General features: G+C 37.0%; 1 protein-coding gene across 1 annotated transcript; it reads right to left on the reverse strand.

Moving 5' to 3' along the window:
• Nucleotides 1–4,688: 4,688 nt before the first annotated feature.
• Nucleotides 4,689–13,483, reverse strand: LOC127862898 (E3 ubiquitin-protein ligase DCST1-like). Its single transcript, XM_052402172.1, has 6 exons — nt 13,386–13,483; nt 12,959–13,048; nt 11,142–11,851; nt 10,487–10,545; nt 9,887–9,991; nt 4,689–6,459 (listed from the first exon to the last, which is right to left on the reverse strand). The coding sequence occupies exons 2-6, from the start codon at nt 13,032–13,034 to the stop codon at nt 5,307–5,309; spliced, it is 2,103 nt and encodes a 700-aa protein (XP_052258132.1). The 5' UTR covers nt 13,035–13,048; nt 13,386–13,483; the 3' UTR covers nt 4,689–5,306.

Here is a 13,483-nt window from a genome sequence, read left to right on the forward strand (position 1 = left end):
CTGATGTGGGCCCTTATGGTTCAAGGAACTGATATCTTTGTATGGTTGCAGAAATAAAATGTGTATACATGTTAAGTACTTTTATTTTGTTTGAATAGTACTAAACTAATGTCAAAGGTTTTTTATGTTTCCATCAAAATTTGCGAGAATGTTTTTGATTTTGCGAGTTGGTATTAAAGCTGCTCGCAATTTTTTGCAAGTAGAAAAAAAAGTTAAATTCGAGCCCTGCAGTTGCCAACAGTAATAAATACACTACCATGATTGTTAAGTTAACGTTTTACCAAACGTTTATCTGATTAGCATGTTATATAATGTTAAAAAAATTGTATTTTCATAGCAATTGGAATTAATGTTAAATTAAAAGTAGGTAACGTCAGTTTATGGGTAAAATGTTTAACAATGGTCGTCCCATACGAAGACCAACCTACAAGAAATATGTACAAGAGGGCCATTATAACTCTAAAACTCTCTGAGTCTATAGAGTCATACTTACTGGAAATGTCTGTAATGGAACTAGGTCAATACAATTGGAAAGGGCAGCTGGTCCAAGTGACCATTATTAAACATAAAAAACCAATGGTCTACTGGTAACTTATACAAACTCAATACTATGGCTCATTGGGTCATTGTCGGCCTGAAATGGCCCACAAGTCACCTGGGGTCGACTAGAAGCCCATTCTTGTCACCCTAGGGTGACTTCAAGCCGATTCATGTCACCCTGGGGTGACATGAGGCCGATTCTAGTCACCCAGGTCGTGACATGAATCAGCTTCAAGTCGCCCTAGGGTGACATGAATCGGCTTCATGTCACCCCAGGGTGACTTCAAGCCATTTCAGGTCCACAATGCATTGGGTCATTGTCGACCTGAAATGGCTTGAAGTCACCCGGGGGTGACCAGAAGCCGATTCATGTCACCCTAGGGTGACTTCAAGCCGAAAGAAGCCAATTTAGTCAGGCGAGGGTGACTAGCGTCAGCTTGAAGTCAACCCAGGGTGACCTGAAAAGGCTTCTAGTCACCCCCGGGTGACTTGTGGGTCATTTCAGGTCTCCAATGACCCAATGAGCAATACTATGTTTAAAGATATACAACAGGTCCCACAACCAATTTGTTAACTTAATTAAAAACAAATGGAAGCTGTATACATGACTGATGAGGTTTGAATGCTCGCCCAACCAACACCAGCCACCGTATTGACCCTTGCAGATATAAGGCTTCGTGAGTGGTAAATATTTATTTTTAAGATTTGACCTAGATTTCAGAAGCAACTTGCTCCAGATTCAATCTTGGCCTAGATATTAAGATATTTTTTTACCAAGTCTAGATTGAGTCATAAATTTGGCCTCTACTAAGCTTAGACCGGCTGATCTAGTTTTTGGAAGAACCTGGCCCAATTTGAAAAATTGCCTAGAAATTGTCAACATCAACTTTGTGACCAAGTATCGTCAAGATTGGATAAAAAAAATGTTGCGTTTAGAGTGTTAAAAGGTTGGTGACAGAAGACATTTTGTTCCTACGTCAAAAATTATGGTTGCTTTGGCAAGAAATATAAAAAAAAATATTAAAAATCTAACAATGGTGGAGTTTCACCGGTAGGGGACCATATTGCTTGACAATAGTCTTGTTCTATATCATTTTGATGCCCCTGGTAGGGTGTCATATAGCAATACTGTCCGTCAGTGTGTCAGTATGTGTGTATGTCAGTCGGTCCGTCCGAAAACTTTAAGGGCCATAACTTTTTCAATATTGACGATAGCAACTTGATATTTGGCATGCATGTGCATCTCACAGAGCTGCACATTTTGAGTGGTTAAAGGTGAAGGTCAAGGTCATCCTTCAAGGTCAAATATCTAATATATGGCATCTGTCCGTCCGTCCAAAAACTTTAACATTGGCCATAACTTTTACACTATTGAAGATAGCCACTTGATATTTGGCATGCATGTGTATTTCATGGAGCTGAACATTTTGGTGGTGAAAGGTGAAGGTCAACGTCATCCTTCAAGGTAAAATGTCAAATATATGGCATCTGTCCGTCCGAAAACTTAAACATTGGCCATAACTTTTTCAATATTTAAGATAGCAACTTGATATTTGGCATGCATGTGTATCTCGTGAAGCTGCACATTTTGAGTGGTGGAAGTTCAAGATAAAAAAATTAATTTAAACCGGCGTTCTCATGAAGCTGCACATTTTAAGTGGTGGAAGTTTAAGGTCAAGGTCATCCTTCAAGGTCAAAGGTCCAAAAAAAATTATATTTTTATTTCAAAGCGGCGTTCTCATGAAGCTGCACATTTTGAGTGGTGGAAGGTCAAGGTCATCCTTCAAGGTCAAACGTCCAAAAAAAAAAATTCAAAGCGGCGCAATGGGGGCATTGTGTTTCTGACGAACACATCTCTTGTTTTAAAAAGATTTTCCTTTAACACTTCCTTATTAAATAAGTGAACTAATAGTTTAACCTCCAGTGGACCATTTGTCAGCATGAGCACATGTTTGTTTTCTTAAGTGGGTTGTCGGTTGAAACGGATGTGTGCTAAAAGGGAAGTGAATAATTGAAAATACGAAAGTCAAATATAAACTTAAATAGGAAGAAAATAGGGACGGCACTTTCTGCCTAAACTTGATTTTTGGTAGAGGGACTTCCTTGAAACTAAAAATACCATAAAAGCGGAATGCACAGGCTAATCTGGGACGACACTTAACGCAAATGCATTAAGCCCAGTTTTCTCAGAACACGACACATATCAAGGAGCTCCTGCTCCTGTTAGCTCTCCCCTACCCGCTTGCCGCCCTTCTGGACCTTAATATTTAATGTGAGATTTGATCAATGGAAACAACTATGCTTTAATAAAACTTCCATAACATCTGGTAGACTAAGATTTTTTAGCTCACCTGATTGCTCAGGTGAGCTTTTGTGACCGGTCGTACGTCCGTCCGTCCATCCGTCCGTTAACATTTGTTCGTAAACACTCTAGAGGCCACATTTATTGTCCGATTTTCATGAAACTTGGTCAGAAGATTTGTCCCAATGATATCTCGATCGAATTCGAAACTGGTTCATGCAGGGTCAAAAACTAGGTCACTAGGTCAAAAAAAAAGAAAAAGCTTGTAAACACTGTAGATGTCACATTTAATGCCCAATCTTCATGTAACTTTGTCTAAATGTCTGTCTTAATGATATGTTCGTTGAGTTTTAAAGTGGTTCCGGTCCGTTGAAAAACATGGCCGCCAGTGGGCGGGGCTCTTTTCCTTATATGGCTATAGAGAAACCTTGTAAACACTCTAGAAGTCACAGTTTTGGCCCAATCATCATGAAAGTTAATCAAAACATTGGTTTTATTGATATGTCGGACGAGTGCGAAAATGGTCCAGATCGGTGAAAAAACATGGCCGCCAGTGTGCGTGGCATTTTTCTCCATATGTATATAGTGAAAACATGTGAACACTCTAGAAGTCACATGTTTTGCCAAATTTTCATGAAAATTGGTCAGAACATTTGTTTCCTTGATACGAGAGTTGAGTTGGAGAATGGTTCCGGTCAGTTGAATAACATGGCTGCCGGGGGGGGGGGGGCAGTTTTCTTATATTTATATAGTAAAAAAAGCTTGTGAACACTATAGAAGTCATATTTTTTGCCCAATCATCATAAAACTTCGTGAAAAGATTGGTTATATATATATATATCTCATATGAGTTTGCAAATGGTCCCGATGGGTCAATAAACATGGCTGCCAGGGGGGTGTGGCAGTTTTCCTTATGTGACTATATATAGAGAAACCTTGTGATTGAACACTATGGAAGTCACATATTTTGCCTTATCATCATAAAACTTAGTCAATACATTGGTTTTATTGATTTCTTGGACAAGTTGGAAAATGGCTCAGATCGGTGAAACACACTTTTTAGCTCACCTGATTGCTCAGGTGAGGTTTTAGGATTGGTCTTTGTCCGCTGTCCGTCCGTCCACATTTGGTTTGTAAACATTCACATTTCTCAAGCATTCTTTATCAAAGTTGCTGAAAGATCTCAGTCAAGTTTGATGATAGGTCACCATTTCAAATCTTACAAAAACAAAAACACTACGCCAGAGTTTTGGTTCAATAATGATGAAACTTGACCAGGATGTTTGTCTGGTCAATATCTAGGTCAAGTTTGACATTAGGTAAAGATTGAATGAACCGACTCCTCTCAGGTGAGTGACTAGGGCCATCTTGGCCCTCTTGTTTATTTTTAAAAAAAATTGCTAGAAATTGTTACCATACGTTGGCGTCTTTTTCCGTCCCTCAATCAAGTTTAAATAAACAATAAATACTTGTTATCTCATTTATGTTAGTGTACATATATTTACGAAAAAATCATTTGTCCACACTACAAGTTTAAATTAAAAAGCAATTTGCAACGGTGGCAGGAAAACAATTGTTATAATTCATATATCATATTGGAATAAAGATAAAACAATACAGATAATATTTTCGCCATTTGCATTTTATTAAGTTTAACCATTAAGTTTAAAGGACTCAAACAAAGCCATTAATTATTAGTGACAATAATTGAATACTGTTTACATAATATTTCGGATATTTTATGCTCATCACAAAAACAGTACACATTTAAGTTACGAAGTGTAAACTTGCTTTTCTATTTGACCAAAAATACTTAAACGTATAACCTTGGATACAAATGTGAACAGACACTAGCATTGTTTTAATAGTATTCTATGGCATTGATAGTATATTTTATATCTGAATTCCGAATTTTATTAGAGTTTTATTTTGTTTAAACCTGATTGTAATTTTAAAGCTGACCAGTGCCTTTACAGTTCGTGTCTTTTTTAATAACTCAGGTAAAGGCGAACTTCACAAATCGCTTTTAAGATAACACTATATAACCAAAAACCATTATGAATATAAAAGCTTATGTTGAATAATTAAAGCATTATATTATTATTGAGTGGTTGCTACATTTTTTAAACCAGTGGTCGACAGTGGAAATGGCGTACACAGCAAAGTACAGACATACAGAACGCTTATTTGCACAGCGTGTCCCTATGTCCATACAGACCTTGCTTTGCTCTCATCGTCATTTCGTCTAAGTGCTATATCCCTATATGATGCTTACATGGAATGTTTAATACGATCTGTTATAGGTAAACTATAATGGCATAATCACAGAAGTATTTGTCAACGTATTTATTCCAAAAAAGCCCGTGATTTAGAATAGTATATTAGTACAAGCGGATAGAGTGTGTGTTTTTTCATTAAAATATTTTCATCAGGAACATAGATTAGTACCAGTAAGTTGCATAATTCAGTCTCTCAGTACGACGTCATTGTCGCAACACAGCGGACACACTCCCGCTAAAGCCGCCTTGCAGTCTCCACAATACATCGCCTTGCAGGTCTTTCCCGTCGTTTCATCAGCGCAGTTAATTATTGTTGAACCACTTTCCTTGCCCGTTTGTCCACAGCTCGTGCACTTACGCTGGTTCCTATTTGGAAGGACCTTATCGAGGCACTGGCAATTGGATCTTAACCACGTTGAAATACGCAGTTGTTCCTTAATCGTGCATTCTTTGTGAGTTGACCTGACTTGCTGGCGTAAGAAGCGCTGAACTCCAGCGCGACGATTTCGGATTGTCTTGTGAAGAAATGTAATCCTGGCCTTTTCTTGTTCAGGATAATAATAAGCCGAAATCTTTCTCCGCAGACGCATCCCGTACCCTCTGAGACATACCACGCCAATAGCGACCAGATACAGGACTAGAAACACGGGAATATTCGAATCGTACGGTTTGTTAGGAGAAGGTAAACACCGACCGAGGTGCAAATTAGATGAAAAACCTTCATTGATGTCAAGACCTTGGAAAAGAAATTCGTAGAAATCTTTCACTGGACCGTCTCCATGAACGATTATCTTAAGCGTCCCTTGACCTTGAATGCCGAGCTCTAGCGAGCCGTGAATGCGTACAAGGTTCAGAATATAGAAAAGGACGTAGTCGAACAAGACGACGGTGACGCAAAATATGAAGTGAAGGAACACTTGCGCTAATCCTGTAGTACAATATGTTAGCTCAAAGTTATTCAGTTTCCATGATCTCGTGTCGACATACTTGGTCTGTTCGCCCTTCTTAAGCGGAAGTAGAGAAGTCTGACCCAATCTTTCTTGCTCTTCGTCAAACGATCTGAAACCTTTCGTTATGTAAACGTTGTCATATCCATCCTTTGCTAAATACGACTTTATATAGAGAAACGACTGAATGAAAATAATCAACAATGACAAAGACAGCACTTTCGTTGTAACAAAGGATATCATTTGAAGCACATTCACTTTCTCGTCCACTTCCTTGTTTATCTCTTCTTGAATCTTCTTGGATGTTTTAGACGAATTGGCGCCACCTTTCGCGAACACTTTCATGTCCACGTCTGCGGTAAACAACTTCAGAGCGTCGTCCAAAGCTACCCTGAGATAGAAATGTGTTTCTTTACTGGAAGAGATTTTGCGGTACTTAAAATAATAAACATATATTCACTCTCTATGGCCATAATAATTATAACAAAGATGAGCATTCGTTATGGAGATTTACCATTCAAACATATATTTTCGCTTTAATGCACATGCTTCCGGTATAAACTGAAAAAACTTTCTAATAAGTTAATAGATAAATTGAAAAAAAAGAAAAGACATAGCAAATACCATTACATATTTATCAAAACAAAAAAAAATTTCTAAAAGGTTGTCGTAATATTGATAGAAAAAATAATAAACGGGGTATTCTTCTATCGCTTTATTTAGACTTACCCATGAATTCAATAAACATAAAATACCCCAAAGAGGAACTCAGACATCTGTATGATTAACGCGAGAGCTGCAATTGCTGTCTGATATTAAACTTTTTATATGAAAATTGCGTGGGGTGCTATATAACTAACCTCCGAACAAAAATAGACTGGCTCAAACCATAACCTAATTTAATGGGTAAAGTAGGGAACAATCGAGTTCACCAGGTCAAACCATATAAACATCTTTTCTTCGTCAACATTTAGCTCGTTTCCACTCAAAATGCCATCTGTTTTACAAACTTCATGAAACTTGATCAGACTGTTATAAAATATCTAGACCCACTTGGAGTTTGGATAAAGTGGAGTCATTAACAAGTCACTTGATAAAATCTTAGAAAATGATGTGATCTCTCTAGAAGCCACTGCTATGAATCAATATTGCTGAAACGATTCAAGAATAACAATTTATAAATAAATACATGACGTCGTGCTCAGTACTGACGTAAAGTAAGAAAAGGCGGGAAGGGTTTTTATAAAATCTCCCACAGTATGCACATTTTTTTAAACAAATCCATAATTTATACATCGATGGAAAGAGTAAAAACAAACCTAATTGAAAATGTTATTATAAAATGCGAAAAAGAAAGTGACGGGTTAATAAAGAGATGTTTTTTTCGAAATGACGCAGAAAAAATGCGTGTAATGCGTAACAAATATCTACAACGAAATGATTTCAAAACGAAACGGCGGTCGATTACTAAAAAATGATTATATGCATGCATTTTGTATGTTTAAGATGCAGTTTAAATAAAACGCAGAAAAAAAGAGAACTATAAAAAAGAAAAAGAGAAAAAGAAAGAGTAAGAAAATTGAAACATTACCGAAACAATACAAAAATGTAGTGACAACATTAACTCGTCAAAACGGGAAAACAGATTAGGCACCCCTATTCCTTCAACAAGAGCTTGGTCAGTCAGTTCGAAGCCTTCATTGAATGTTTTGCGTGTATAAAAACACAAACAAAAGAAAAACGCCAAGAAAGAAAACAACAGACAGTACGTATCAAAATACAGAGAAAACAAGTCGTCCGAAAATAAACCTCAGCAAACAGATAACACGCCATATGAATTCAAAAATCGGATGGAAAAATTGCGCATTGTGCGAAAAATTAAAGAATGTATACCCGGTACACCAGGAAAACAGAGATTAATCTTACAATCTATAAGATCGTTAAGAGGAAAAAAGCCCTTTTGTATTCGGTGGCGGTTTGTTACATTTTGACCGAGAAAGACAAAAACGGAAGTACACGTATTAGCGTAGATGAGAACCTCCACCAAGACATTCTGAACAGTTTGAACATTTTAGATGTTTGATGATAACAATAATTGTAAGACAGAACAAAACAGAAATTTGTTTCATTAATGATAAGTATTTACGAGTTGTTCGTCATCGCATCTAAAGCCATTGGAAGCTTATACCGTACTATTTAACTACACTTATAACTACTTAAATTTGTAATTAATAAATAGCTTAATCTGAACCCAACCATTGTCACATTCGATTGACAATGTATACTTTTGTGTTGCGGGAGTTATTATTATACATGCGATGTGAGTTGATATATATCTGCTGTTTCTTGTGTTTATATGTGAAGATGTGAAATTTCAAATTATGTAACGGTCTAGAACTTTGTCGATCCGTGTAATGTACATGTATTATTAATATTATTTATATTATGTTATGTCGTGTATTTCTTATAATAATGTTGATGTTAATAAGCAACTAAATGCTGTATCAGTATGTAGCCTCGTGTAGTTCTTCACAGAACAGACGTTCTTTTCATAACACATATGATACTTTTATGTGCAAATTGTTATATTAACATTGTAAATTTGCACGAGACTGAAATAAATGGATAAGTTGATGTATTTCAGTGCGTCCAGACCACCGTTACTAATTAAGACAGTGCAGATAATCAATATAATTAAGATGTGTCGTGTTCTGAGAAAACTGGGCATAATGCCATGCATGTGCGTAAAGTGTCGTCCCAGATGAGCCTGTGCAGTCCGCAAAGGCTAATCAGGGACGACACTTTCCGCCTTAACCTGATTTTCTGTAAGGATGGACTTCCTTGAAACTAAAAATACCACAAAAGCGGAAAGTGTCGTCCCTGATAAGCCTGTGCGTACTGCACAGGCAAATCTGGGACGACACTTAACGCACATGCATTAAGCCCAGTTTCCTCAGAACGCGGCTCACATGATCTCACCACATAGTGTTTGCCTCGCATAGTTGTTACAAACATTACACTTTTTATTAAAAAAATCCCTTTAATCACTTAAGATAAAATAGTCAATTAAACAGTAATTGAAAATAGATAAAGGATGTTTCAGTTTAATAAGAAATCTAGTTGTCCTGCAACTTGTCTTCAAAACAATATTTATCTCGTCGAAAAGACATATCAATTCTGCGTGTTTTGATATATAAGCTTTACAATTCGGAAGAATAACTGCCACATAACAACAAAAAGAATCAAGAGTCAACAGCTAAAAATACACCTTAACGTCAGTATTCATTTTCCGCATTTTTGACGTTACGTAACTTTACGCCAGTACTGAGCGCGACGTCTTATGCAAAATTTGAATTTGCGTTACGTGAAATCAAAAACTAGCTGAACAGGTCAAATCTTATATAACAACTCGAGAGGCCCAATATATGACTCAATCTTGATGAATCCTTGTCAGAGGGCTTATCCCGGCAATATTAGGACCGTGTTCGAATCTGGTTCAATCGAGATAAACAGAAAATAATCACCCAGCTCATATCAGCTTGTATCATTTCGGTAGCTTAATTACGTTCTTTGAGACACCCTATTCAATTTAAAAAAATGTTTGTGAAGTGTAGATGTTCCAACTGGAAAATGTTGTTTTTATTGTGCGCAAACAAAAACTTCAACCGAAAATGCCAAAATGACCGATCCATTACGCATCCGTCATTCTTGCAAATCTTATTAAAACTAAAAAACAAATCGATTATAAGATTAGTGTGGCAATAAAGCATTTTCAGTATTGAGAACAAACTATGGGGTAAGTTTTTCAGGGTACATACATGGTTTTGGTTGCAGCTGTAGTCACGAAATAATCGGAGGCTTTTCTAACGTTGTCACATAACCCAGCAGATATATCTTTGGCCTCGTTACAAAGACACATAGGCCTGGAAAGCAACATTGCGTCATTTTTGAAAAGCAGTTTTGTATCAATACATGTAGTCAAACAGTTGCCGAGGACCACTAAGCACAGTGGCACTTCTGTGCCTGATTTTCAAAATCGGGCTACCTCTGTTCTTGAATATGCAAAAAGGATACCTATTTTCCTAAATTTTCAATTAAAAAAACACTTGCGCCTAAAATTCAAATTATTAACTATGTGCGCTTGTTAAAGCTCTTAAGATTTTTTAATTAAATTATCGGACACATCGACTGAAGAAAAAATAACGGACAAATTGGCTCCCATGGTTCTATGCCCGTGTGGTTTAACATAGCCAACCTTAAAAACAGCACTACGGCGTTGAATGGTCGAGTAGTTATGCTCGAACCATTCGATGAGTAGGCAAGACTTAAATGATAAAAACCGGTAGGTCTTAAGCACAGGTCGTCAACCGATGAAACGTTTAATATGTAAAATTGAGCACTTGTTTACAGTTGCTTACCCTAATGGGCACTTGGACGTGCAAGTTCTGTAAAAATCGTTAAATGGCTTCTGACATTCCTGAAAATAAATAAATAAAAATTGTACACGTGTTCTCAGCAATAAAGGTTACATGAGAAGAAGCATAAGAATTATTAGTGTTCTTGGCTTGTATTTTCTAGCATGTATTTTCTGTGTGATATTGATAGGCAATAAGGTATCGCTGTTTATGCAAACTATCAAATGATTATATGCATTCGTATAGGAGTGTCAATAGGCGGACCATGTGGGCTATGGCATTAGTGAGGCTATATAGAGGTCAACAAAGAGGTTTGCGCACATTTATGCACGTCCGAGGCCATGCAATATAATGGCTTATATCGGTGTATCTGTTTGTAGAACTATTTTAAAAGCTTTATAATATATTCAACTCTTTCAGTGCTGGAACCGAATTTTGAAGGCCTTTGCAAACAGTTTGGATCCAGATGAGACGCCACAGAACGTGGCGTCTCATCAGGATCCAAACTGTTTGCTATTCTGATAGTATTTTTTTTGAAAAAAAAATCGAAAAAAATGCTAATTTTAGAAATTCAGCAGACGACATTTTAGCAGACTACAAATTTCCCAGCATGCAAAGGGTTAAACAGGCGCATATAAAATTGCTGTGGAAAACAAACCTGGTACAGGGCTTCGAGCGTTGGACCGGCTGTAGCGAGTGTTTGGCTAATTTCCTTGAGAGTGCTTTGTGCTTCCGTTATTGAACGATGTGCAGCGAATACGGTCTTTTCTAATGCTTCTTTCTTTTTGTTGACATTTAGAATAATATCTTTAACAGGTTTGTCTAGTTTTCTTTGCAAAACGAGAAGCTGGTCTTTGATCAAATCAACGCTGCATGCCAAACTGTTTCCACTCTCCTTAAAATTGTGGGAGATATTCGCGATTGGTCCTGATAGCATCACTCCAAAGATAATCGACAATAGAATGGCCCGTCCTTTACCCGTGAAAAAGTTCGGTACAAGAATGGCCATGATGCATCGGCAGAGGGAGGACAACGCGAGACCGATGCAAACGATCACCGTGTAGACTACAGTGATGATTCCTGCTTGTAAATATGTATAGTCGAAAGTGAACCGAAGAATTACCAGAAATATTAGTCCCGTTAATAGTCCGGAAAGTATTCCAAAAGCTGCTTTTATTTTCGGATTTTCATCTCGTCCAGTGTGGAACAGCATATGCGTTTCCTCTTTAAGACGGTTATACAGGCCTAAGTTTCCATTCTTTCTGGATGCATCCCACTCAGTGACGTCGCCGTGCGTTCCTACGCTCACTGGGTTGTTAAACCGAACGTTACGGATACCCGCAGCTTGCTTTTTTTCGGACACAGCCTCTGCAATAAGGCAAATTAATAAAAAATGTAAACAATTTGCTGGCTTATCTTGTTTACATGTATATACACGTCTAGATGATCTCATCCATAGCTGTATGCAGATCGAGATCATAGCGCCCATTGGACTTTGCAGTTATATATTATCTCGACCATAGGTATATTCAGACGAGATAATCTCGTCCCTTTGTATATGCAGAACGAGATTATCTCGTCCCTTTGTTTATGCAGATCGAGAATACCGCGCTCATCGGTATATGCAGGTCTAGATTATCTCTTCCATAGAAACATCTACACGCAGGTCGAGATTATTTCACCAAACGGTATTATGCAGACTAATGAGGAACGAAATTTTCCGCCTCGACTGGATTTTTGCTAAGAAGAGACATCCTTTACCCCATTAAAAGGAATGTGTCGTCGCTTATTCGCTCGCACGGACTGCACAGGCTGATATGAGGCCTCCACTTTACGCACATGCAGTAAGGCCCAGTATCTCAGATTGAGGCTTATATGTTTTAGCGATAAGATTGTTCTGAGAGATGAATTAAATGCGATAGTAAATCAATTATTATCAAAAACGTCTTTTGAGCGTAAAGCACAAGGACCCCACACTCGCACATGCTCTATAAGGTTCAGGGCATGCATTACAATTAAGTTGATACACTGTATGTTGATTGGTTGTTGATAATTAAGCGTGATTCAAGTGTTCCTTCGGAAGTGCAATTAAGCGTACAATTGAATGTAAACGCCTATATGGCTACTTATTACTACTATTCGAAGGGCAGAAAATTCAAAGCAACTTAAATTGTGGTGTTTCATGAAGAATTATACCATTAGTTTTCATTAGAGAAATTGTATTGTATTCAAAAGAAATTGTATTGGTAAAAATGAATGTCTTTTAATGTTATGAAATGTCATTGAACTATCGGGCAAATTAAATGTGATGTTTTTGTACGCATTACTTCCAGTTTTTAAATGTTTTTCTTTTGCGCAAATAAGAATTAGTTCACGTTGACAAACGTCTAATTCTTCAATTGTTTTTTTACATTTAGCTTGGATTGGTCGCTGGAGTACTGACACAAATAAAATTGATTTCACGTGCATATTTACCTCTGAGTTTGAGGTCTTTGGTCGTGCATATGACGTCATTGTCGGCTTGGGCTGCTTCGTACATCGGGTTTTGCATGATATATATCTAACCTGTAAAATTCATATTGCGGGGTAATGTAATTAGTATCTTTCGTTTTGTTTACGATTTGCAAATGGATAGGGCATCATTTATGGAGTATTTTAAGCATTTTAAAACAAAAATCATTTAAACATGAGATTCAAATTCGTCATTTAGGTATTTTGAACGAACAACAAATGAATAAATGAATCACAAGTAAATAAAATAAAAAAAATATATATATAAATACATACATACTTAAATCCGGTTTTGTTTACAAAAAGCGCATTACAGTACCTGGACATATTTTAATACAACATAATATAACTTCTAATTATGTAACAAAGAAAAACAAAAACGTTACAATACCTATTCTCCTATCCATGTATTTGCATCTGTAAAATGTTTGTTATTGCCAATGGCCCAACGTATTCCGTTTCATGATCATAATCAAGCAGATTTAATTT

Source organism: Dreissena polymorpha, chromosome 16 (genome assembly GCF_020536995.1).
Source record: "Dreissena polymorpha isolate Duluth1 chromosome 16, UMN_Dpol_1.0, whole genome shotgun sequence".
NCBI lineage: Eukaryota > Metazoa > Mollusca > Bivalvia > Myida > Dreissenidae > Dreissena > Dreissena polymorpha.